This window comes from Mesoplodon mirus, assembly GCF_964341445.2.
Source record: "Mesoplodon mirus genome assembly, chromosome: 8".
Taxonomy (NCBI): Eukaryota; Metazoa; Chordata; class Mammalia; order Artiodactyla; family Ziphiidae; genus Mesoplodon; species Mesoplodon mirus.
The window spans coordinates 92,408,300-92,436,068 of record NC_138984.1 but is presented as its reverse complement, the minus strand read 5'-3'; the positions used below and the strand labels follow the sequence as shown (position 1 = coordinate 92,436,068).

The 27,769-nt window shown below is 40.2% G+C and overlaps 1 protein-coding gene and 1 pseudogene across 19 annotated transcripts in view; one reads left to right on the top strand and one right to left on the bottom strand.

The window, feature by feature from the left end:
* Positions 1–1,507: 1,507 nt before the first annotated feature.
* LOC309809375 (protein FAM136A-like) lies at positions 1,508–1,950 on the top strand (annotated as a pseudogene). Its single transcript has one exon. The product of its transcript is annotated as a protein FAM136A-like (transcript).
* An 18,942-nt stretch (positions 1,951–20,892) lies between these two features.
* Positions 20,893–27,769, bottom strand: part of OSBPL6 (oxysterol binding protein like 6) — a 202,043-nt gene continuing 195,166 nt past the window's right edge. For 16 of the 18 annotated variants that reach the window (XM_082630571.1, XM_082630575.1, XM_082630573.1 and 13 more), the window contains 4 exons: positions 27,394–27,538; positions 25,215–25,341; positions 23,031–23,153; positions 20,893–21,848 (listed from right to left, as the gene is read on the bottom strand). In XM_082630571.1, coding sequence (XP_082486697.1) covers positions 21,740–21,848; positions 23,031–23,153; positions 25,215–25,341; positions 27,394–27,538 — 504 coding nt within the window. In that variant the 3' untranslated portion in view covers positions 20,893–21,739. Of the gene's footprint in view, positions 21,849–23,030; positions 23,154–25,214; positions 25,342–27,393; positions 27,539–27,769 lie in introns of those variants that run through there. The other 2 variants (XM_082630568.1, XM_082630566.1) reach the window with 1 other exon arrangement.

Below are 27,769 nucleotides of genomic sequence, written 5' to 3'. Positions count from 1 at the left end.
CTCTGGGACAACATCAAGTGCACTAATATTTGCATTATTGGGGCCCCAGAAGATGAAGAGAGAGAGAAACCTTCTGAGAACATATTTGAAAACAATAGCTGAAAACTTCCCTAACCTGGGAAGGAAAAGAGTCACCCAAGTCCAGGAAGTGCAGAGTCCCATACAGTATGGGACTGTACCTCTGTACCCAGTGAGAAACACACCAAGACACACTGTAATTAAAATTACAAAAATTAAAGATAAAGAGAGAATATTAAAAGCAGTGAGGGAAAAGCAACAAATAACATACAAGGGAACACCCACAGGCTATCAGCTGATTTTTCAGCAGAAAATCTGCAGGCCAGAAGGGAGTGGCATGATATAGTTAAAGTGATAAAAGGGAAAAGCCTACAACAAGAATACTCTACCCATCAGGGTTCTCATTCAGATTTGATGGAGAAATCAAAAGCTTTACAGACACACAAAAGCTAAAAGAGTTTAGCACCACCAAACCAGTTTTACAACAAATGTTAAAGGAATTTCTCTAGGTGAAAAAGAAAAGGCCACAACTAGAAACAAGAAAATTACAAAATGAAAAACTCACCAGTAGAGGTGAGCTCACCAGTAAAGACAGGAAACCATCCACACACAAAGCTAGTAGGAAAGTTAAAAGTAGTAAAATCACCTATATCCACAATAAGCAGTTAAGGGATACACAAAACAATTAAATGTAAAATACAATATAAAAAAACAGTAATCAAGAGGGGAGGAAAGTACAAATGCAGAGTTTAAAAATGCATTTGAAATTAAGAGATCAGCAACTTAAAACAATCATGTATATATAGATTGCTATATAAAAACCTCATGGTAACCACAAACCAAAAATCTGTCGTACATATACACACAAAAAGAAAAATTAATCCAAACTTAACATTAAGATAGTCATTAAATCACAAGAGAACAAAAGAAGAAAGGTTAAAAAAAAAAGGTAGGAAGTCCTTCTCTCACCACACTCTTCTAATAAATCCAAGTCTCTTAAAGTTCTAGACTTTGATTCAGGATTCAAGGCGTAGAATATGGCTCAGAATTAAAATTTATAGAATTTAATTCATGCAACTTTCTTCACTTGTGTCAGGCATGTTGGTGGTAGTCTTAATAGAAATGGACTACGATGCACTGGGTAGCAATAATATCACATAAAACCCTCCCAAACAAGATGGCACAATACTGATTAGCCAGATCAGAAAAAACATATTCCACGGGACAAACCAGTAGACCTACTGGTCTAAATATCACTATTTTCAAACTGCCCATCTTGTGACAGTCCATAACATTTATCAACTCTTTGAAGCCTGAAACCTTATGTATAATTTACTTATTTAATATATTATTTATTAAATAAACAATTTATTTAAAGAAAGAGAACAAAAGAAGGCACACACACACACAAAAACCCTACAAACTCAAAACATTTAACAAGGGGAGTCCACGTGGGCGCCGGCGCGGCAGGTAGCAGCGTGGGGTCGTCATGGCGGAGCTGCAGCAGCTCCGGGTGCAGGAAGCATTGGACTCTATGGTGAAGAGGCTGGAGAGAGAGAACATTGGAAGATGCAGGGCCTCATGTTCCGGTGCGGCACCAGCTGTTGTGAGGACAGCCAGGCCACCATGCAGCAAGTGCACCAGTTCACTGAGCGCTGCCATGCACCTCTGGCTCAAAGCCAGGCCCTGGTGACCAGCGAGTTGGAGAAGTTCCAGGACCGCCTGGAATGGTGCACTATGCATTGCAACGACAAAGCCAAAGATTCAGTAGATGTGGGGAGTAAAGAGCTTCAGGTGAAGCAGCGGCTGGAGAGTTGCGTGACCAAGTGTGTGGATGACCACATAAACCTCATCCCAGTCATGACCAAGAAGATGAAGGAGTCTCTCTCATCCATTGGGAAACAGATGTTTGCTATTGGCCATCGGGGCTGAAGGCAGGAATGTATTTAAAAAGAGGAATGGGGATTTGGGTTTTCTAAGGAAAGTTTATGAATGAGGAAATTAAGGATGGCAGCAAGTTTAAGGCCTATGTCACTTGCCTCTGGACACTGGTTCCTTTGTGTTTGAATCCTACAAAGTGAAAAAACCTGGTGCTGAAATTTGGGTCAGAGATAGCACAGGAGAGTTTTTGTGAGCCTGAATTTCATGAGCTTGAATTTCAAGTGTTTTTCCTGGCAACAGGGAGCCTCCCTTGTACCAAACCAGAGCCCTCCAAGGTACCAGATCCTCTTAGTACACAGATACCAGCAGGCTGGCAGGTTCACCTGACCTGCTTATGAGCTGGTGGAATGTGAGGAGAGGTGTTTCTATTTGTTGCCAATCTCCTGTTTACCAGAAGGATCACGACAACATTTTCCACAAACTGGAAATAAAACAAAATCCATGAGGTCACTAATTTAGAAGGGGAAAGGGGGCTTCTGGGGATTTGTTTTGCTTGGTTTTGTTTTATATACAAGGGCATGACGTTACTTTTAAGATGTAGAGTTGGGAGAGGTCGTTTGGATAAAAACTTTGAAAGAGTCCTTGCGGATATTCATTTCTGCCGTTAAAATGTGGATGCACATTTCTTAAAATTCTCACACATGACATTTTTCAGCCTGGAGACCCTGCAAAAATATAAGAAGTGCTATCATACTGGTAGGGGAAGCAAACCTTCCCTCTAACTGGCAGCCATGATGAGCCCTGAGGCTGACTGCAGCAGAGTCAGCTGAGTGAGAAGACAATCTTGCAGTGACACTCAGCCTTGAAGGGAAAGGGGATTGTGATTGTGCGATACGCCAGTATTCAGGAATGAACAGCAAAAGAGGCATTGTTAGCTGCTTAATTAAGAGTTATGAAGTACTGGCTTTGGAAAAATCTGGTTTTCATAAAACAAGTAGAATGAAAGCCTAAACCCAGTATTGCTTACTTTGCCGCCTGTAATAACAGAGCTCTGTTGAAACAATCCCTTGGCAACACAAAGGTCAAAGGAGAAAAAGTCAGCAACTCAGGGGCAAGCTGTGACTCCTTCAGAGCAAAAAGTGGGACAGCCCTCCGTTACCAAACACCACTTGTGCGGCATGCACTGTTCTTGCCCCAGTTCTGGCACCTTATCGTGTTATTAAGGACCTTGTGTTTTTACCAGCTTATTACTTGATAATATAGCCTGTCTGTTTGCTGCTTCAAGACTGTGATATATTTTCCTAGTGGTTTGGTTTTAAAAATAAATAAGACTTAATTTTTCTTCCAAAAAAAACAAACAAAAAAACATTTAACAAAATGTCAGTAAGAACACTGGAGGGCATTATGCTAAGTGAAATAAGTCAGACAGAGAAAGACAAATACTGCATGATGTCACTTACATGTATAATCTAAAAAATACAAAAAACTAGTGACTATAACAAAAAAGAAGCAGACTCACAGATATAGAGAACAAACTAGTGGTTACCAGTGGGTAGGGGGAAGGGCAAGATATGGGTAGAGGATTTTTTTTTTAAGTGTTTTTTTTTTAAAGGAAAAAAAGAGTTGGTAGTTGAGACACACTGCAGCCATAACTTTTAGATGTTTTTAGATACCAGTTTGAGGGTGAGGAGACTAACTTTTTCCCAAGGGAAGTGTAAATCTTCTATCTGAATTTGGAGGGAAAAGCCTGCTGATGCAATCTGGCCTTGGCCACAGGCAATAATACCAGTTATGCCCTCACAGCGTGATAGTGGGTGATATGCATGGAGAGAATCTGAGCTATGTTTTATGGTTTACGGTTGGGCAAATTAGGCATTTGGCAGGCAGGGGAATATTGTTTGGAACTTGGCTCAATAGGAAGCCATCATTACCAAAGCCTCGATGCCAAAGAGAAAGCTTGTTAATTCAGCTTTCCTTGATGGCTAATAACTTCTAATAGTCATTATATGGGTTACTTGGTCCTGCTGGGTCCCAGCATATAAGCTTCTTCCTGATCAAAGTTACCCCCATGGGTAGGCTGTGATTAAACGTTTTAATCTCTGTCTCCATGAAGTTCTATTATCCTAGTCCAAGAGATTGAATTGGCAATCTCTAACTTCCTCACCTTTTTTTAAACACAAGAATATAATTTTAAGAAAACTTTTGCTTTGAAGTAATTATAGATTCACAGGAAATTGCAAAGATAGTACAGAGAGGTCCCCTGGACCTTTCACTCAGTGTCCCTAAATAGTTACATCTTACATAAATATAGTACATTATCAGAACAAGGAAATTAACAATGGTTCAACTTGTGCATACATCTAATTTTTAAATTTAAAGTATACACAACATAAAATTTACCATCTTAACCATTTTTAGGTATATAGTTCAGTAGTGTTAAGTACATTCACATTGTTGTGCAACCAATCTCCAGAACTCTTTTCACCTTGCAAAACTGAAATTCTGTACCCATTAAACTCTAACTCCATAGATAGCTAGTGGGAAGCAGCCTCATAGCACAGGGAGATCAGCTCAGTGCTTTGTGACCACCTAGAAGGGTGGGATAGGGAGGGTGGGAGGGAGACACAAGAGGGAGGAGATATGGGGATATATGTATATGTATAGCTGATTCACTTTGTTATACAGCAGAAACTAACACACCATTGTAAAGCAATTATACTCCAATAAAGATGTTTAAAAACAAAACAAAACAAACAAACAAAACACTAACTCCCCATTCCTCCCTCCCCACAGCCTCTGGGAACCAACCTTGTACTTTCTGTTTCTATAAATTGTACAGATGACTTATGTAAGTAGAATCAGACAGTATTTGTCTTTTTGTGGCTGTTTTAATCACTTAGCATAATGTTCCCAAGGTTCATCCATGCTGTACCACGTATCAGAATGTATTTCCTTTTTAAGGCTGAATAATATTCCATTGCACATACATACTCCATTTTGTTTATCTATTAATCTGCTGATGGGCACTTGGGTTGCTTCCACCTTTTGGCTATTGTGAGTAATATTGCTATGAACATGGGTGTACAAATATCTTTGAGACCCTAATTTCAACTACTCTGGGTACTGTTAGGGGCTGAATTGTGTCCCTCTTAAATTCATGTTAAAGTCCTAACCCCCAGAATATCAGAATGTGACTGTATTTGAAGATAATTCCTTTTAAGAGGTAAGTTAAAAGTGAAATCTGGGGCTTCCCTGGTGGCACAGTGGTTGAGAGTCCGCCTGCCGATGCAGGGGACACGGATTCGTGCCCTGGTCCGGGAGGATCCCACATGCCGCGGAGCAGCTAGGCCCGTGAGCCATGGCCGCTGAGCCTGCACGTCCGGAGCCTGTGCTCCGCAACGGGAGAGGCCACAACAGTGAGAGGCCCGCGCACCGCAAAAAAAAAAAAAAAAAAAAGTGAAATCTATTCCAATCTGGCTGGTTTCCTTATAAAAAGGAACTTTGGACACACTGAGAGACATTTTCTGAAATGTATACTTTTTAGTATGGTCTTAATATTTTTCATTCTTTTTTCTTAAAATTGCCTACAATATTCTTTGAAGTTGCAGTTTACAATAAGTACATTTAGATTGTTGACATCTTCAATTGCTTCTTCCTCATAGACCATAATATTTTCAATTGAGAAACTACTTTCTCTGCAAGTGCTGAGGTACTTGGTAATTTGGGGCAAATTCTAAATGGAGGATATTCTAAAATCTAACACTGTTTTTGTTGTGAAATGTGTAAAATTTCAGCACAATATTTTCACAGGTACTGTCCCTTTGTTATCGATCCTAGTGCCTTAAGCAACAAAAAGGATTTATAAGACAAAATGTGTCCAGTAAATGGTCCCTATAATTCTTTAGAAAATTTTGCCAGATTTAAATGCTGCAAAACCATTGGTTGTTCTCGTTCATTCCATTCAGATAAAAAAATGTAAAAGTTCTTCTTACAAGTCCAGATGCTCCAAAGCTCAGTTAGAGAATTTAAAAGTTACATCTACATTGTTTGAGCTCTCAGCATTCAATTTGTTTAGTTCCTTCCTTGTGCTTGAAGGGATAAAATTCAGTGTCTTCCTGTTTGGAAGTTTTCTTTTCAATAATTGCAATTCACTGAAAACTTCAAAAGCTGAAGTTTTTAGCACTCTACTCATTGAATATTTAGATTAACAATTTCCAATTGATTTTGAGCAAAGTGAAACCAAAATTTAGAGAACTTGTTATAAAAATGTTTGATACCATTGCAAGATACCTAGAATGATTTAAAAAGTAGTACTTCAAAGTACTACTCAAAAATATTAAAATTCAAATGATGATATATAGTAAAAGTAGAATGTAACCATTGGAAAACTGTGATTTTTTTTTTTTTTTTGCGGTATGCGAGCCTCTCACTGATGTGGCCTCTCCCGTTGTGGAGCACAGGCCTAGCGGCCATGCTCACAGGCCTATCCGCTCCGCTGCATGTGGGATCTTCCCGGACTGGGGCATGAACCCGTGTCCCCTGCATCGGCAGGTGGATTCTCAACCACTGTGCCACCAGGGAAGCCCAAAACTGTGAATTTTTTATTCAACATCAGTTGTGCTACAATTTTGTAATTCAGGTACTTTAACTGGGTATATATAAATATTTGTTAAATTTTTTTTTTTTTTTTGCTTTACTCGGGCCTCTCACTGTTGTGGCCTCTCCCATTGCGGAGCACAGGCTCCGGATGCGCAGGCTCAGTGGCCATGGCTCACAGGCCCAGCCGCTCTGCGGCATGTGGGATCTTCCCGGACCGGGACACGAACCCGTATCTCCTGCATCGGCAGGCGGACTCTCAACCACTGCGCCACCAGGGAAGCCCCTGTTAAATTTTTTTTTAACATCTTTACTGGAGTATAATTGCTTTACAATGGTGTGTTAGCTTCTGCTGTATATCAAAGTGAATCAGCTATACATATACATATATCCCCATATCTCCTCCCTCTTGTGTCTCCTTCCCACCCTCCCTATCCCACCCTTCTAGGTGGTCACAAAGCACTGAGCTGATCTCCCTGTGCTATGTGGCTGCTTCCCACTAGCTATCTATTTTACATTTGGTAGTGTATATATGTCCATGCCACTCTCTCACTTCGTCCCCGCTTCCCCTTCCCCGTGTCCTCAAGTCCATTCTCTACGTCTGCATCTTTATTCCTGTCCTGCTCCTAGGTTCTTCAGAACCATTTTTTTTTAGATTCTATATAATATTTGTTAAATTTGATAATTGTTTTATTAGTAAGATTTCTCAGCTTGTTTGAACACGTTATGAACTAGTTTTGAACTATAGCCAATTCTTTGTATATTTCTACTCTGGAGGTTTTGTAATTTATTGAGAACTTTGTTTTTATCACAATACTGTACCCTCCAATATTTTCATTTTCATAGCAAAGTTGAATTTTTAAACTGAATTTATAGTATCATTCACAAAAATGGGGTCAGATATTTCAGTTTTGACATAATTAACTCCTAAATGCTTTACTTCAATTACACGAGTTGGAGGAAAAATTGAACTACTTTTGGAATTATTTCAATTGATTTTCTATGTGAAGCGTCTTATGACACTGGTATGAAGTTGTCATTATTTTGCACTATTTACAATAGCCAAGGCATGGAACAACCTAAGTGTCCATCGACAAATGAATGGATAAAGACGATGTGATACACACACACACACACACACACGCACGCACACATACACACACAATGGAATATTACTCATCCATAAAAAAGAATGAAATAATGCCATTTGCGTCAACATGGATGGACCTAGAGATTATCATACTAAATCAAGGAAGTAGGAAGACAAATACCATATGATATCACTTACATGTGGAATCTAAAATATGATACAAATGAACTTATTTACAAAACAGAAATAGACTCACAGACGTAGAAAACAAACTTATGGTTACCAAAGAGGAAGGGGGGGGCGGGGGAGAAATAAATTAGGAGTTTGATATTAACATATACAAACTACTATATATAAAATAAACAAGGACCTACTGTATAGCACAGGGAACTATGTAATAACCTATAATGGGAAGTAATCTGAAAAAGGATAGATGCATAGATAGATGTATAACTGATTCACTTTGCCGTATACCTGAAACATTGTAAATCAACTATATTTCAATTTTTAAAAATTGACATTATTTTAATTATATACAAAATTCTTTTGCTAATGGAGCCAACACACTAACAGCTATTGGTACATGTTAGTGTACACGTAAGAAAGTTGGACTCAATATGAGCAAAAGTAATTTAGAAGTAGATACACGTGACCTGAATGAAAGTTATGCTTCACATAGTGATGTGAAAATGCACCTTTTGCTGCTGCGTGTGTTAAATCATTGTCTTCAAGCATGACGTTCTTAAATAACAACTAACTTTTCAAGTGCATGCTGATGCCTTTTCAGCAGATTTGAATTTTCTGGCTTTTTTTTTTCATATTCTGGTTTTCATGTTAAGAGATTGAATGGACAAACAGACTATGGCTATACCATATATGACAACAGAACTCTTGCCCACAACCTCTGCAGCAATCAGCCCAGAACTGCCAGGACTCAGTCAATGGCTGCCAGCTTCCTCATTTTTGCCTCGATTTCCAACTCAGGACCAACCAAAGAAAGCCAAATATACTTCCCAAGCTAAACGTGTAAGATATACTGCTTCTAGTTAGCATGCCTCCATCTTCCCCATGTCAACAGTTTCCAATCCAAGCATATCTGAAAAATTTTTTTCAATATAGAACTTTCCCACCCTCCTATCTGCCTTTGGGTTTCTGCCAAAGGCAAGTGATGGTGGCTTCCCTGCTATATAGCAACCACTGAATAAATAGCCTTTGTGCTCATGTGGATGGTCTTCATCCATTTCCACAGTGTGGTCACTGATGTCATGGTGGATGAAATTACCAGTGGTGGATGGTAAATGTTGATAACATTTTATGCAAGTTACATATTCTTTTTTTTTTTTTTTTTTCTTTTTGCGGTATGCGGGCCTCTCACTGTTGTGGCCTCTCCCGTTGCGGAGCACAGGCTCCGGATGCGCAGGCCCAGCGGCCATGGCTCACGGGCCCAGCCGCTCCGCGGCATATGGGATCCTCCCAGACCGGGGCACGAACCCGTATCCCCTGCATCGGCAGGCGGACTCTCAACCACTGCGCCACCAGGGAGGCCCGAAGTTACATATTCTTCATTAACTTTACTGAGAAACAGAAATTCAGTACTTAACTTTTAGTCCTGGTTACTGCTATACAAATCCTTTTCTATCAACCTTTGAATTCTATGAATGATTTTTCACCTAATAGTAAAATTTTCTTCCTAGTATTGAATGGTACCTACTAATTTCTCTAAACATTGATAAGTGGTCACAGCAGAACCTGAAGAATCTGTCTCGTTATGTAACATGGCAAGAAAATTCCTATTTCATGCTTTGACGACTCATCAAGGAAAGACAACTGCTTGGAATAAAGAGCCCTCACAGACAAATGCATTAATACAATGGCTATGAGCAGTAATATACAGGTGGTAAAGGTAGTGTGGATGACAAAAAATACAGATTTACATTCTCTGTTATCATTTAGAAACGCTTTTTGAAGACTCTCGCGTTGTCTGGATTTTTGCCAAGGGAAAACATGTAACAGAAAAATAAAAACCCACTATCTTTAAACATCAGTATTTTTGTTTCACTAACAGGTCATCAAAACAGAACCCACTTGGGCTTCCCTGGTGGCGCAGTGGTTGAGAGTCCGCCTGCCGATGCAGGGGACACGGGTTCGTGCCCCAGTCCGGAGGATCCCACATGTCGCAGAGCGGCTGAGCCCGTGAGCCATGGCTGCTGAGCCTGCGCGTCCGGAGCCTGGGCTCCGCAACGGGAGAGGCCACAGCAGTGAGAGGCCCGTGTACCGCAAAAAAAAAAAACAAAAAAAAAAACCCACAACAGAACCCACTTGTACTGGCAGAAGTGTTCAGATTTCTACTCTTGGTGGTAGACAACAGATGCCACTCACTCAGCACTAACGATTCCCAGCTCTGGCCTCAGCACAGGAGACATATTCCCTGTCAATTCCGATTTGTGTAAGAATGTCGTTAGCCGGATGTACAGGCATGTACTTGCTCCCACGGAGTTTCCATAACATCTCTATATTCTCACTCTTAAATAAGAGCTTTATTTCAGATTCATACAGGCTCTTTTGTGGTTTTTTGTGACATTTTCCTCCTGCTCCCCAAGGATGAAATTGACAAGAAGGTAACATTTTTTTTTTTTTAATCTCAATTGGCTCATTTAGGCAACAAGTTCACGTGCTAATGAGACTAGAAGGTGAGTTTTTTAGAGAGGAGGGTTGAGAGAAGGATTTTATGATTGACAAACAACTGGACTTTTCCATTGAAAACAAATGTTCTTCTCCTTTCAAGTTATGTTAGAGGATTCTGGTTTTCATACTGCTTTAAACCAGGGTTTAGCTGAGATAGGATTTTGTTGTTCCAAAATCAGATCATTTTAGGGCCACCTGAAATTGCTGAAGTCATCCAGGTAATTGCACTAACATGAGTCTAAATTTAAATGGTACCTTTAGTCACTCATCATTATAATAGTGACCAGATGCAGTACAGAGTGATGGAAAAACCTAAAGAAGAAGCTAGAGGCAGGCCATCTATGTGGTTTTCTATGTTCCTGCTTTCTCTGTCTTTAGAGGTATATGCCTTACTGGATGAGTCTGTGAGGAATGGAAACAACTGATTTCCCCTCCAGTTGTTACCTGTTGTATTTTCCCATTTAACTGAATTAATCATTTTCATGGAAACCTTCATTTAAAAAAGTTTCAAAACAGACTTGCTTGCATGATTTTAATGTAATGAAAAAATTCAAAGTTATTTTCTTCAGATACTTTCATTTTCTTCTGTCTGCAAGCTCCAAGTGGAGCTGTATTCGTTTATTCATTCAATAAATATTTCTTGCGTATGTACAATATGCCAAGCGCTGTTTTAAGTAAAGATGACAGATTTGTAAGAATCATGTTAGATGTCTCAGCTCTAGCAACTGTCTAAATATTCAATCCCATGTTATTTAATGACCGCATTTAAACTTCCCCCACCTCTGCACTGTGCAACTCACCTCCTCCTCCTTTGTGAATACCACTGGGGTAGGCTGAATAATGGCCCCCGAAGATGTCCTTGTCCTATTCCTCAGAATCTGTGAATGTTACTTTAAATGGCAAAAGGGACTTTGCGGATAATTACATTAAGGATCTTGAGTTGAGGAGATTATCCTGGATTATCTGGGTGGGCCTTAAATGCAATCACAGCATTCTAATAAAAGAAAGGGGGCAAATTTGACTACAGAAGCAGAGATTAGAGAGATGTGGCCACAAGCCAAAGAATGCACACAGCCACCAGAAGCTGGAAGAGACAAGGAACAGATTCTACCCCAGAGCTTCCAAAAGCAACCGGCCCTGTCAACATCTTGATTTTAGCCTTGTAAAGACTGATTTTGGACTTCTGGCCTCTAATGTAGTAAAGAATAAATATCTTTGTATTAAGCCATTAAGTCTGTGGTAACTTGTTAAAGCACCAGTAAGAAACTAATACACGTACAGGCCTAGGTTTTGAGTATAATTGTACTTTATAGAAGTGGAGTCTAGGATGTATCTAAAAGCACTAATGTCATCCATGAGATAGCAGTTTTGCAAATTTCCCCCATTGACTAGAAAAAAGGAAAATTTCTTCTTTACGGTTCCCCAAATCTACTGAGAAGGCAATACAATGTGAGACGGCACACTGGGGACAGACAGGCTTTTTCAGAATTTGTCAAATTTGAAGCGCGCATAATATACCTGCATGGATTTGTCAGGATTTGTCCCAGATGCTAACAAATGAAAGATAAAGCATCTAAATCAATAACCTCAGGGCTTCTGTTGAGCTGCACCTCACAGGCCTGCAAGCCCTGTACTTCTCCAGACTCAAGGCAGAAGGGAGAGCTGGGGTCAGCGACAGAGAAACCAGTGGTTTAGTGGACGGGGGTTGGGGTGGGGTGGGGGGTTGCTTACCTGCCTCAAACGACGTCCCCGAGAGACCCGCCACCGTGCGCGCAGGTAGCGGCCATCTTTGCTCCCAGAGGGTGGGGGGAGGTTGCCTGTTATAGGCGGAATTGACGTCAGCTTGGCTCATCGGTTACCAGGGAAACTAGCAGAGGAGCCTGCCCCTCACCACGCCTTTGATAAGCTCTCCAGGTGTAGAGACTCTGATCTAAAGATTAGAACAATCACTAGCTGGGGCCTGGGGCAAGTGGGTAGGAAGGTCAATCAGGTGAGTTGGGTGTAGGTGAAGCAGACATTGGTGGAGCAGGGGATAGACTGACAGCAAGAGTACAGCCATCTTGAGAGGCCTGATCATACAGCTTCTCACATAATACTAGCTTTAGGCAATTTCACCAATTCAGCTAGACTGTGGAAAAACATCTTTTGCACTGAACAAAATAAAAAAGTTTGGAATGTTTCACTAAGTATCGTGAACTATGTTTGGCAAAATTGTGAGGAATTTAGAAAATAGCTGACCTCTTGGGGCTGATACCATGAATCTGAACATTACTGATGGAAGAAGCCATGCTGGGAATGCCATCCTCCTGTGTGGCCGCCTAGGTAGGTGCCTGCATATGCAGGTACCTCTTAGAAGTAAATGTACAAAATCTAAAGGCTGGTGCACACCTACACTGGTGACACAAGTGATGGTATTTAAAAGCATCACTGAAACCCAGTCTTGGTTTTGTTACCGACAAGGGACCCTGGACTTATTAATCAATAGAAATTCATAAGAGGCCAGACAAGGAATTCAGGCAAGGCTTTATTGGGACTCGTGCTGTAGCATGAAGGAGTGAAAACAAGGAACAGGTGTCCTTGCTCGCTCCCTGAAGGGGGTCCACCTGGTTCTTTAATGTGATGAGGGTGGGGGCAGATAGGTGGGTTGGTCCAGAGGGGTGGCTTAGGTAGTCCGCCTACCCCCTTGGTGGTGCTGTGAGCAGGGATCATTCGCAGTACCCGGCTTTTGTTCCTGGCTCCTCAGAAGTCAGTTGGGTTTTGGCCTTTTTGTATCTCGTTGTTCATAATTTGCCCCAACTGTGCATGCAGGCAGTTATTTTTAGTCCCTTATAGTTTCTTTGTATTCTGTTGCTGCAGGAGACATTTGCCCAGGTGGAGGCACTCCAGTAAAGGGTCCCAGGTCCCAGGTCCAAGCCTATCTCAGTTTGAACATCATTTGCCCAGAATTGTAGCAGGGTTAATGAAGAAGCTTCTTCTGTCATTTTCCTTTACTCTGTACATCAAGGGTAAATGCCTTTGGAATACTTTAGAGAATTAACCACGGAGACCTCACAAAATGACTAGTACATTTTGAAGAGAGTATATTAATTACATAAATATAAATGTACTTTATTCCACATGGGGGAAAAAAGACTAGAGGAAGTTTTTGTTTTGTTTTTTTTATGCGGGCCTCTCACTGTTGTGGCCTCTCCCGTTGCGGAGCACAGGCTCCGGACGCGCAGGCTCAGCGGCCATGGCTCACGGGCCCAGCCGCTCCGCGGCATGTGGGATCCTCCCAGACCGGGGCACAAACCCGTGTCCCCTGCATCAGCAGGCGGACTCTCAACCACTGCACCACCAGGGAAGCCCCTTCCTACACTTCTTTATAAGAAATTAGAGACTTGGAGCTCAAGACTGATAAATCCTCTACTTACAATGCATACAAAGACCAGGATACACTATTACTACTTTATTGGAAGTGCTTTCACTTGTGAAAGAAAATATTCCCTATGAAAACTCTCTTTCTGAAGGGAGAACTTGGATGAGCGAAAGCTAATCCCTAGGGGCTTTTCCCAGAGACCAGCCATGGAAAACCCTGATCTGTGCGATACTGGGTTTCCTGCAGTCCTCATGAACTACAGCTTTACTCCTATAATCTAGAAACAAATAGAAAACTGAAACCAGCTTTCTGAGTCTCTTAATATAAATATGTTCAAAATTCAGAGAAAAGTCCTGTGTTTTGGTGTTTGATTTGAAAACAGTTTCTACATTGTTATTACATGAAAAAAGAGAGCTTGAAATGTAGTCAGAACAAGCACTCAATCTTCTTTACATGCTACTTGAAGTCTCGCTAGAGGTAAAAACATTTACTACTTCCGTGGAAAGGTCATTAGAACATACTATTCATAAAAAACAAGCCTCTTCATATAGTTTATTTCAAATTTACTGTTTTCTGTGCTCTTACAAATGTAACATTCTAGTATACAACATGCATTGAAGAGTACAACTCTTATTTTGAGGTGGCACAGAATCGACAATTTTTTTCAGTGGATAATTACTCTTTCATTAGGAAATTTAACTACAAGCTATTTTTCTGTAGATAGTTGCCTGAAATTATATCACTAATATATGATAAAATTTAATTTTTCTGTCTCAAAATGACCATATGCAAATGAACACTACATGACTAATGCCTTTATATCTTCAATTATAAGCAGAGTAATTTCACAGTGAAGTTTTTTCCAATGAAAAGTTTAAAATATATTATTTTCAGTGAAGAAGCTGATCTGGATAAAAGAATTTGCAGCTAGACCTCATTATAAAAATATCAGTCAGGTGATCAAAGCATGTTTTGCCACAGAATTTCCCTGTGGCTTCCACCTGCCAGGCCCCATTAGCCAATTAAAAAAATCCTCTTAGGAAGCGGGGTTGGGGAGGGAAGGATTGAGAGTGTGGGATTAGCAGATGCAAACTATTATGTATAGGATGGCTAAACAACAAGGTCCTACTGTATAGCACAGGGAATTTTATTCAGTATCCTGTGATAAACCATAATGGACAAGAATATGAAAAAATATATATGTTTAACTGAGTCACTTTGCTGTACAGCAGAAGTTAAACACAACATTGTAAATCAACTATACTTCAATAAAATTAAAAAAATAGGGGCTTCCCTGGTGGCGCAGTGGTTGAGAGTCCGTCTGCCGATGCAGGGGACGCGGGTTTGTGCCCCGGTCCAGGAAGATCCCACATGCCGCGGAGCGGCTGGACCCATGAGCCATGGCCGCTGAGCCTGCGTGTCCGGAGCCTGTGCTCCGCAACGGGAGAGGCCACAACAGTGAGAGGACTGCGTACCGAAAATAAATAAATAAATAAAAATAAATAAATAGGGCATTCCTTGGTGGTCCAGTGGTTAGGGCTCTGCGCTTCCACTGTAGGGGGCATGGGGTCGATGGGAACTAAAATCCCACATGCCATGCAGCGCCGCCAAAGAAAATTAAAAACAAAACAAAACTCCCCTTGGAGACATAGACCAGGTGTAAATGGGAGTGGAAGGTGGGGCAGGGGAGGTTGACCCTTGGCTTTGAAGAGTAAATTCTGGTTGCGTGGGCTGGTTAGATGCCTCCAGAACACACTTGTAGAGCTCTGGATTAACACAGTCTCACCTTGTAGGTTTCAGAGTTCTGCCCTCCCCACTCTTCACCTTCATATGACAGCCCTGGCAAAGGGACAGAAGTCACAAAAGTGAGGAGAAGCCACACATGGCAGAGTGAGTCACAAGTTACTGAGCTCTAGGCAGTTTCCGGTTCTTGAATTAGACTTTCTTGGCGACTACCTGAATGTCACTATGAGAAAAACAACAAACAGGGGCGAGGGAGTGGGAGGTTAGGCCAGCGCACCCTCATTGGAGGGTCCCCATCAGCCGCAAGATTCCCTGGGGGCTGAGGGTGCTTGTTAAAATGCGGATTCTTGGTCCACACCCTAGATGTATGGACTCAGAGTCTTTCGAGGGAAGGTCAGGAATCTGCGTGTAAACCAACATCCAAGATAATAACTTGGCCCCCTGGGATTGATCCATCCACCCGCCCCCAAGGAGCATGATCCCCGCCCCACTTAGAGAACCTACTCTTCTTTCCTAGATTCCGTTTCTCTTTTATTCATTCTTGCCTTTTCTCTTCATTCGCATTTAATGTCAATCATCCTGTATTTGACAGTCTCTGGGAAGGTTTGACTTTTGGCAACAGGCTTTGGGGGGCAGGATATAAAGAATAAGCTTTTAACTTGCACAGTAGCCTACGGCAGGAAGTTCACTGGATTCCAGGTACTTCACTGCCATTTCTTTTTCAAAATTAGGTTTAGCAACTTTATTTCCAGATGGGGAGTGAGAAGATTTTAAGAGATGGAAAAGCAGCCTTCCTGAGTACTGGAAGTTTCAAATGTTTGTGACCTAAAAGTGGGGCTGGGGAGGCCAACAATACGTAACAGCGTAGGCTACTTCCCTTCTCTTCCTCATCAACATGACGTTATTTCAAGAGCCACATCATTCTGGATTCCCACGGCTTTGTCAGGTATTCTTTCATTACAAACAAGAGAAAACCACTTCCCAGGGCTTCCTCAGCACTGCCGGCAAGTTCAGTGTTACCATTATTTTGGACCCCTAAAAGATGGAAATGAATTAATTAACTTACATGGCTATTTTGATGTGAAAAATAGTTCATTCTTTTCTAAGTATTTCAAATCTGAAGTTTTTACTGGGTTACCAAACCTAGGACTTAATGAGCATCTCTTGCAATATATTATTATTTGATGGTGGATACTGGGGTAGGGGCATGGGAGGGGCTTGGAGGCATACTTCTACCATATGCATACAGCCTTCTAGAAAAATTCCATATGCAATTAATACAAGAAAATACACAGATTTTGAAAAGTGATGAAAGCTGATCAATGATTGCCTCGGGGTGAAGCATGGGGAGGGGGAGGAGGGAAGGATTAGAAAGGGGCAGAGGAAATGATCGGTGATGATGGATATGTCCACTGTTGTAATTGTGGTGCTGGTGTCAAGAGTATATGCATATGTCAAAAGGTATCACATTGTACAGTTCAGATATGTAAAGTTTATTGTATGTCAGTGACACCTCAATAAAACTTTTAAAATAAGCTTGAAATGACTGAAAAAAAATTTCTAGCAGCCACATTATTTCCTAAAGAAATAACTGAATGAAGATAATTAAAGGGGGTGGGGAATTGCTACCTAGGATAAAAGAAGTGATAGTTTTAGCATTATTCTGTCTTTAACAGTGTTAAGTTGTGCTTACCCCATTAACTAAGAGTAAGAAGAAACAGGAAGAACTCAAATAGGATTATACTTTGCTTTATGAAAACTTGATATTCCTCTTTCCAAAATTGCCCTAAATTATATTTAGAAGAAATGATAGAAAAAAATTTTTTTGCAGAAAATAAAAGCATTCCTTTTTTATGTTTTTTTCCTACCAATCTGGAGATACCGAGGAAACTAATAATACATAATTATGGGGTAATTTTAAATCCGTGAACATTTAATAGTGTTCCACAGAGCTAAATGCAGTGGTTCTAATATTGATATACTACCCTGCAACTGTGCATAAATGTTGCATATTTTATAAACACTCAATGACATAGTGCAAAAGAACAGACACATGTATCTCTGCCCCTCACCATTTCAGGACCAGAGGGAAAGAGAAAATGAATCAAGTAAGATAGTTGTTTTGGAAAACAAAAGTATGCATATGACTGACAGGCCTGTAAGCTGGAAATGATGGGGTATTTTAAGTAACCCATGAGAAATAATGACTTAATTTTTTAAAAAGCCAATTAAAAACCAGCAAAATCTGAGAGTAAATTTGCACCCTGGGTAGCAGCATACTGCCACCTGTAAGCTGCCTTAATCGTGGGGCTCATTTGCTTAAGATGTTGGGAATGCTGACTCAGCACAGCAATTTTTGAAAAATTCATTCTTCTTTAGATATCATTTTGTAAAAATTAAAGCTAGTCCTTTCTTAAACAATTTGCTATTTTCTCTAATAGCGAAGGCTGCAGCAAAGGTTTAACAATTCAGTCACAAATGTATGTTCTTATAATTATGTATTAAAGTCAGGTTTAACAGAATGTTTCATGTGATATATATTTTAGATGTATCAATTTCACAAAAGAAATTCAATTAAAACTTAGAGAATCTAATCCTAGTTTGATAAGCACTATTTCTAAATGACTGGGAAGCTTTTTGGGAAAAAAAAAAAAAAAACCCAAACATTTTAATCCTAGCTCCAGTGACATTTTTTCCATCTCTCCTCCAAAAGAATATTTCTAGAGCACAAAATAGATTCATAATTGTTTAATTAGATACACTTTATATATCCTGAATATAATGGTTCCCATAGAAATAAATATTTTGTACACAAACTTTATTTACTTTGCCACAGTCATAATATACCAACTCAGTCAAGTGCAAACATTTATTACAACCCCTGGTGTGTGAGGAGTTCTGCTCCCACACTTCATTATCTGGATGACAGAGAACAAGATTAGACAAAATGGATAATCCACAAGGTACTAACAAAATGTACATTCGATTATGATTATAAACCCTTCTCCAGCCAAGGCTGTAATCAGAACTAAGCAAAACAGTCGGATCAGTTTCCTCTTTAACTCCGCCCTCCAGTGCTCCTTAGGGGCAGGACCTAACGTAATGATTGATTAGTGGAATCGCTAAAAGTCCTGGGGCCAGAATGAGGAAGAGCAGCAAAGGTTTAGAAAACCGACAACGTGGCATCCCTTGTGTGAAAAACTCCTTGGTTTCTCTTACCAAAATACATTTGGTAGTTTTTATGTCACATATAATTGATATGTAATATTAAAAGGTATCTCAAATGAGGTTTATTTTTACGACTGCCTGGAATTTAAAGTAACCCATGAAAAATAATGACTTAATTAAACAACCCGATAAAATACAGTAAAATCTGAGAGTAAATTTGCACCCTGGGTAGCAGCATATGGAAGCAAAATAATTAGTTTGAGGTCGGCCTCTATGCATGCTGGTGTGTGCCATCGAGCTGTTCTGCCTAGCCACAACCATAGGACCATCATCACTTACTGCTTTCCTTAATGACCAGCTCAAAAACATGAAGGAGCTTACAGTAAATCACAGGGGAGGTATAAAGATATATTAAGTCCACTTCTATCCTAGATTGCTTTAGGGGAAAAAAAATGCCCCTGAAATAAAAAGGTTTATATAAAATTCTAAGAAATAAGTCATGTTTTATCAAGAATGACCTAATATCTATCCTTTTGCTGTTTAAACTAGTTTCAAAAGCCCCCAAATTATGCAGATGAAAATTCCAAACAGAATAAGTGTCACAATTCTGTAGCCATCAAATAAAAAAAAAGTGAGAAAGAAATAGGGGATGGGGCCATTACATTGGTGTGAATGTTTGATGGGGAGATTTGTGAATCAGGTATTATAGGAGCGTTACCTAAAACTTAATTGCTCACTTGAACTGGAATTCTAATCGGGATATCAGAATCTCAAAATAAATTATAAATCTGGGATATTATAAAGAATGTGGTGATTTTAATTAATTTAACATTCTTCTCATTCTCATTGTGAAATCCTAGTCAGAGTTTCAGGTTAGCTCTGACCAACATTCACCTACCTGATTTGTATGTTTAACTTATTAGGTAGTAAAGGTCCATTCTACTAGTTATTCTCTTTCGTAATTAAAACTCACTGTGAGGTACAGTAGTTGCTTCCCTCCTGGGTCCTCTTCCAGCTGCCTGATTGATATTCTCGTTGGTCACCTGGTGCCTTACCTTCCTACTTGTGGTGTCTTCCTATTTGTAGTATCTTTATTTGCAGAATTCTTTCCTTATCTTTAGGCTAAAATCTGGACACTCTTCAGGGAAGTGCTAGTAAATACAGACAAGAAGCACTGTAAATAGTATCTAAAGTTTTACCAATCATGGGAGAACATACTTCTCTGAGGAAGTCAACAAAATTCTAATTAAATTCTAATTAAAGGCGTATATCTCAGGATGCAGATAAAAGAACGTCAAGATGAATGAGCAGGAAAAGAACTGATAATAAGGGAAATTTTACTACTATGGGGGAAGGCACCCAAAACTTAAAATAGGAATTAAAGACATTGAGACACCGAGGGAGGGTGTTGCTTACATGCTCAGAGCTAGTGATGGATTAGGGAGTTTGCTTGACAATGAAATTTCATTCTAAACCAGTGCATGCTGTACACATAACGTATGGACTAAGATAAAAGGAGGAATGAGTTTCAGGATAACTAAAACTTGCTCCACCTAGTGGAGACTTCAGAGTTTTCCCTTATGCTCTCAGCAGTCTTGGTTTGATAGTGGAATAGCCATCATTAGGAATGCTTTGAGTGGGAGAAACAACACTAAAATCAACACCTCATAACAAAATGTAAGATGTTAGTAACCTTGTTATCAGAGCTTAAAATAACACGTAAAATCTGATGGTAAGAGTCTAAGAATAAAAACGTAACAGAATAAAATATACGTGATTTTATAATTCTCTAGGAAAATCTCTAAAGAGATTTTTAAAAAAATATATAGGCATTTAAATTGTTATCTATGTGCAGAAACTCAGGAATACTGATGCAAGTTACTACAAAAGCCTCTATATATTAGTGGAGGAAAAAACAAATCCTGAAGTACTCAAAACTCATTTCTGTCCCTCACCTCCCCCCATTTTTGTTGGGATGGATAAATTCCTTAGCTTAAGTTTTATATCTCTGCCAACAGCAAGGTAAATGTTTAATATGTGGTCATGTATCATACAGAAACACTTGATGAGAATATGAAATATGAATTTGCATAGAACTCATTTAAACATTGCAAATAAGCTTCTAGTGGTCTTGCTTCTGTTCCCAGTGCAATTCCAACAGTGCCAATGGGTTGGGCACAGGATACATGTGGGTTACCCTGTGTTTCACTCAAAATTAGTTATGTTTACAGTACTCCTAAGCCCACAGACAAATTCCATATGCTTTTTGTTATTTCCTTCCAAAGTTTTAACACTGATGCCGAGTGTTCAAATCAAATACGGATATTGCCAAATAATAGGGCACACTGGGAGGTTAGGTGGAAGAGGGATGGTTTATTAACTGTAGGCAGGACAGGAAACTGATGAGCAACTGAATACAGAGATCTACCTAGCACGCCTTTTCCTTCTTGCCCTTCAGACATATGATACAGTAACCAATATATCAAAGTAAAGCACAAGTTGTTTACTTTTTTCAATCCATTTGAGTTAATCTCAGAATTCTTCTGATCCCAGAAAGTGAATCATGCCATGATTCAAAAGATCTGTCCTTCACATAAACCTAGGAGCACACATTTAAAAAATGATTTATTGTACATCTTTGCATTTCTTAAGGCATGAACAATGGCGTACAGATGGAACAGGTTCTGAGAAGCATCACGATGTCAAAAAAGCATCGTCTTTTCGACAAGGCCAGCACACGTACACCACATCAAACAGACACACTCGACATCTGAGCTGACTGCTGTGGCCCAGGAGCTCCTGCAGTGAGGGGATGGCGCTTCCAGAAAAGGACCAAATGCGTGGTTCATATGTCATGTTGCTTTAAACTCTCTGGATCAGCTTTAAGCACCAGTTACAGTTTGTTTTTCTTTATAGACTCTTCAGACCTCGGATTTTATATTCTGCTCCTTTTATTCTGCTTTTCGAGGAGGGTGTGGATGTTTTTTAAGGAATATGGTTGCAGCAAAACAGAAAGGATCTGAAAGTGGTTAGGGGCCTTGTCTAATGCACTTCTGAAAGTCTATTATAAAGATGAATAGAAAAGCAAATGGTCAGTTTTCAGTCGACCCAGAAACCACGCGGAACTCTAAGAAACATAATTGTGCATAGTTATTTATTCATTCAGAGCGTGTTATGTTGGCTAGCTCTATATTCCCAGTTTACCAAAGAACAGGGCTGTCTACTTTGCTAAACCCAGGGTCCTTTCGCAGCTCCCAGTAGGTGTCCTTAGAAACCCAGGCTTCTCTTTGATTGGCATCAATCACTTTTCTGTGAAAGTATAAAAATCAACATTAGGCACAAATCTCATTCAGGTGACCTGATAATTGGACCCTCTCCTGTAGATATGATGTGTACATATAAGCAGTACTTGGTAAGCCAGTGAGCATCCTATCTGCTGATTGATGATTTGACTATTTTGACTAGAAATAAACTCACTTTTGTTGTGAAATGTTTGAAATGGAAGTGGGTAGGGTCATGGGGAGAGGGGCTAAGAGTGGGAATAAATCACCTCAAGGCAGGACTAGAAAGTGAAGTGGCCCAAACAGGGACTTCCCTGGTGGTCCAGTGATTAAGACTCCATGTTTCCAATGCAGAGGTTGCAGGTTCAATTTCTGGTTGGGGAAACTAAGATCCTACATGCTGTGCAGCATGGCCAAAAAAAAAAAAAAAAAAAAAAAAAAAAAAGTGAAGTGGCCCAAACAAAGCATGTACAAACCTTGTAACTAGAACTTCAGACCCCAGACCCACAAGAATTTTCTCTGCTTCACTTGTGGGGAAAGTATGCAACCTCATTAGCTGTAAGAGCCTCCTCAGGGTCCATGCCCAAAGAGGGCACTTTCAACATCTGAAGGGCAAGACTGCATTTCTGCTCCAGCGCAGCCAGGAGATGGCAGCTAGAAAGGGTATGAGGTTATTCTGAGCTGATCTCTCCTGGCTCTGAAGGGCAACAGATGGATCTGTAAACTACAGCTTAGTCTGTGTGATGTATCCTGCAATTAATCCTGTAATAATCACCCACGATCACATCACAGAGGATCAAATCTGAACGGATCTAAGCTCCATGTGATAGAAATAAAATTAAATACTAAGGAAGCCAGGATGACCTTGTGGGCAGTGGGGTCCCACCTTACCTCTGGGTGAGGGAGTGGGAACAAGTTTCTACCATTTGAAAGGGGATAGCTGGAAGACAAAGAACATCTGGGCAAGACCCTCACTCTCTGTATTGCTGTCCATGAAAAGAGATGTCGAGGAAAATTTATTTTTACGGTTACAAACTTTTCACAAGACCAAAATCTGATTCAGTATTTTCACTGGCAAAACCAGTGATGAAAATCAGTTTAATTTTCCACCTCGAAGTTTCCTGGACATAAAACTATCCCTCATTTTCTTTTTACCTGGAGTTTTTCATTGCTTGTGGCAACCATTTGCAAAACATGAAAACTGACTTACTTAAAAAATTTTGGTATATGTTCAAGGTTGTTTTCTTCCATGTATCGTCTTCGAGATCTCTGGAGTTCCTCTACTCTTTGCTTCTCTGCTGCTGCAGCTTCTAAATTTCCTTCTTCCAAAAATCTAAGCAGAAAGCAGTTTATCTTTTAATACGTTACCTTCTTCTCTGAGAACCAGATAATCTCATTTGCATAAACTTAAGTTCTGGTTGCTGTGAACATAACACAGTGAACAGTAATGCTCTGATTACGCCCCTTCGCCCCTTCCCTAGGCCACACTCTCTCTGTCTGCCACCAGCTAACATACTTCCTGTGTATGTGAACTGAATTATTGAATTCAGCAATAAAATGGGAGGAGTGAGGGCTTCCCTGGTGGCGCAGTGGTTGAGAGTCCGCCTGCCGATGCAGAGGACATGGGTTCGTGCCCCGGTCCAGAAGGGTCCCACATGCCGTGGAGCGGCTGGGCCCGTGAGCCATGGCCGCTGAGCCTGCGCGTCCGGAGCCTGTGCTCTGCAACGGGAGAGGCCACAACAGTGAGAGGCCCGTGTACAGCAAAAAAAAAAAGGGAGGAGTGAAAAGTAAGTGGTTGGCTTTGAAGACTTTTCTGTGCTGTCTAGGGTTCCAGAACTTGAGATTTTCAGGTTGACTAGAGAGTCTGGGGTTAGGACATCATGAAGTCCCCAGTTGTGCTCCTTTTCCATGTTATCATAAAGTACTTGTTAAAGGCCACAACATGGAGGATGGTACCTGACTGTTCTCCAGCTACTTTTAGAACAGATTGAGAGGGAAGGAGTCTTCCTGTTTTATTGGAGAGAGTAAAACTGATGAAAAAGGATAAGGTAACAGTTGGGGGAAATTACAAAAGGCCAAAGAAAGGAAATGAATAGTAAATGAAATTCAGAAAGGGAATACTGAAATAGAATTGAGAAGAAAAAAGCAGACCCAATGGTGATTTGCAAATATTTAAATTCCAAAATGAGAGCAAAGAAGAGGTATACAATATGATACACACTGTACAGGAAGCTTACTGATAAGTTTGAATGTCAAATAGTGAGACTGCATGTTCTAGAGAAAGAGGGGGGAATATGAGGGAACTAAATAGTAGAACATTCAATACAGGGAACATTTCGGAGGAAGACAGATAAAGCCACAAAGACACTGGGAACAGAAAATGATCTTGGATACAATTTGTATGACATGTAGAATTCTTGTAAGAAGTAAAACTAATTCTGTAGGAATGGACAACATGAGTACAGAACAATGTAAGAATAATTAAAAAAAAAAGAATCAGGGGCTTCCCTGGTGGCGCAGTGGTTGAGAGTCCACCTGCCAATGCAGGGGACACGGGTTCGTGCCCCAGTCCGGGAGGATCCCACATGCCGCGGAGCGGCTAGGCCCGTGAGCCATGGCCGCTGCGCCTGCGCGTCCGGAGCCTGTGCTCCGCAGCGGGAGAGGCCACAACAGTGAGAGGCCCGGGTACCACAAAAAAAAAAAAAAAAAAAAAAAAAAAAAAGAATCAGAAGGTATTAAAGGTACTGTATTTTGAGTATATCTCACACCCCCAGGGGATCAAAAACATGCTGGGAAAACTCCACACTTTGACTCAAAGTATTTCTAGGTACCCCTGTATCTTATCCTCTTATTCTTCACTGAAATGGATAAAGGGGGTCAACTGTATGGTGATGGATAGAAACGAAATTTTTGGTATACACAGGTATACAGGAGTAGAAATATAATGTTGCATACATGAAAATTATATAATGTTACTATATATGTAATGTTATAATTATATAATGTAACACCAATGTTACTTCAATAAAAAATTTTTTTAAAAAGATAGTCCACGTTATAGAGTAACAGAACTATAGAAGTACAAACACCGAGATGAGGAGTGATTGTGTGAAGAGTTCAATAATTTGCAGACCTTTGGTAAATTGGTGGGGGGGCACTTTTTGTTAAAAAACATCTGTGTTACCTTCTGCAGGGAACTTGTGTTGAGCTAATCTTCTATTATGATCATCCTCTGAATGCTCTTTACCTAGGTAGAAGACTCAGCTATTACTGAGTGAATAAGGGAATGAATGATTCCATGAATAAATAAATGATGGTGGCGAAAGTCTTGATGACTTCTGTAAGCACCATGCCATGACCTAGTGTTCATTTTAAATACCACTGCCCTGCTCACCTCTGATCTGGCCGGAATCGGGCATCTGTTGGTGGAAGGAGATCTTTCAGTACAGGATCTAACTCATTAAGCTCAATAGCGAACCTTGTGAAGCCATAGTAGAGCTCATAGTTGGTCGGCATGGAACCTGGAATGAGGCCAAGGAACCACTGTGAGAGGCAAAGAGGTTTACAGAACATGCAGAAGCTGACTTAACTCGAGTGCTTAACTAATACTCACATTAACATCAAATTTATAGTCATAAACATTAGATTACAATTTTTTAAAGGATTAATGATTATTTGCACACTTAATTTAAGACACTGGGTAGGTAATCAGTATCTTCACCCTCCTCTCAAATAACTTGAAGATCACCACTTTCCAATGTAAATGCTATTCTTATTCCCTGACGGGTTAGATATTACTGTTAATTTTGCAGTCATTTTTTGTTTAGATATACCCACATATACCCAGTATGGTTGCTCACTGTTCCTTCTTGTACCTCTGACATTTTATGTGGGATGATAAAGGTGCATCTTTTGGAAATTCATTTAGTGAGGATCTGTTTGTGGTAAATATTGTTTTCTTTCTCTATAAATGTTGATATTTAATCATAGTTTTGAAAGAGGCCTCTTATTTCTTGAAATATCAAGTGCTCTTATTTTCAGAGTGTGGTAAGTCTTACTCTGCTTGGGTTCCTTTTGTGTTTTGTGATTTTTGACTGTGAGCTCTTGTCCCTTGGATCTACATCTGTGGGAATTCTTAGGGCCTGGGATCAAGTTGTTGTTTTTTTTGTTTTTTTTTTTTTTTGGCCGTGCTGCGTGCCATGCAGGATCTTAGTTCCCCAACCAGGGATCGAACCTGCTCCCCCTGCACTGAAAGTGTGGAGTCTTAACCACTGGATCTCCAGGGAAGTCCCTACAAATTTTTTAAGTGAACTAAATTGGTTTTATTTTGCTAAATGGGAAACTTTATGTTGATTATCAGAACTGATAGATTCATATATTTAATAAAATCCAGCTTTTAAAATAAAACTTTGTACATACAGTAGTCTTCACTGGCTAATTTTTCTCTCAAGTACCCAACTGGGTAACTAAATGCTTGGGTGACCAACTATGAGCATTAAGATTTCACCACAAAACACTTACAATTTACTTCCATTTAGAAAAGAAAAAGATTCAGATCTAAATTAATGTTTACTGGCACTTTCAAACTAAATTCGACGGCAAGATCTTTGTAGGCTCTGCTCATTAATGTGCTCCAAGCTCCTAGAACAAAGCCTGATGCTTAGTCAGTACTCAATACATAATTGCCAAATGAATGAACTAACCACTCTACTAGCAGGGAATTTAAATACTCATTGAGGAAACCAACAACTAATTTTAAAGTTAGGGATTAACTGACAAAATTCCAATGAAAATAAATGCCATGTGGAGCCTTGCTCCATTTGTACTTGATAGTCAATTATATGCTAGTGTATTACCAGAACTCTCTTGATGTCTTTTATTAAATGTCAGCATATTGCAGCTCTTTGATGCTCAAGTAAAAAGATCACTTATTCTGGTTAAATTATTGAATTTGTGGACTATGGATGTTTGCAGGCTTTCCTTTGTTTTACTAAAACAGAGAATAAATAACACGAGTAGGGATTTGAGTTTGTATATTTCAATTATTCAAATGGCTTAATAAGTATACCTAGCTTTTGAAATGCGGTTATTACATTTAGAAAGATTTTACATGAAGCCCAATCTCTGACCACACGTCAGATTTGGTCTCAATTTTACAACTCCTTACTATCAAATATTGGAATTTATTTAACTTGTGGATTGAGTATAAATGTAAATATTATTGTCTTAAGCATCTATGTTTTTAATCTATTAAAAGAAAATGTAAGGGGCTTCCCTGGTGGCGCAGTGGTTGAGAGTCCGCCTGCCGATGCAGGGGACACGGGTTCGTGCCCCGGTCCGGGAGGATCCCACATGCCACGGAGCGGCTGGGCCCGTGAGCCATGGCCACTGAGGCTGCGCATCCGGAGCCTGTGCTCCGCAACAGGAGAGGCCACAACAGTGAGAGGCCCGCGTACCGCAAAAAAGAAAAAAAAAAAGAAAACATAATGTGTACCGCATGGGATGATCTGACCTTTCCTACCTTCTGCCACTCATGGCGCCCCCCTGAGGCAGGACACTCATGCCGGTCTCACCTGGTCTCCAGATGCACTTGGCGGAAGGGGCCACACCGCAGTACAGCCCTTCATGCCACTTCCCAAACAGCCGGTGCACCACCTTCCCTTCCTGATCCATCACAACCCCCTGGACTTCATTCACATTAGAATTCCAATAATTCACCTGGAGAAACCAAACTCCAGTTAAAACACTCATCTCTTTAATAACACCAATCCCTGTCACTTCTACATGGGAAATGTTCTTAACCTTGAAGTTTCTCATGCAAACCATTTCCAGGCATCTATCTCAAGATGTTTTGCATGGAAGGATGGCTATCTAAGTGTTAGCTGGATTAACTTTTAAGAAAGGGATGACCCCACTCCATGTTAGAGCATGAGAGCACAGCCCGGAGAA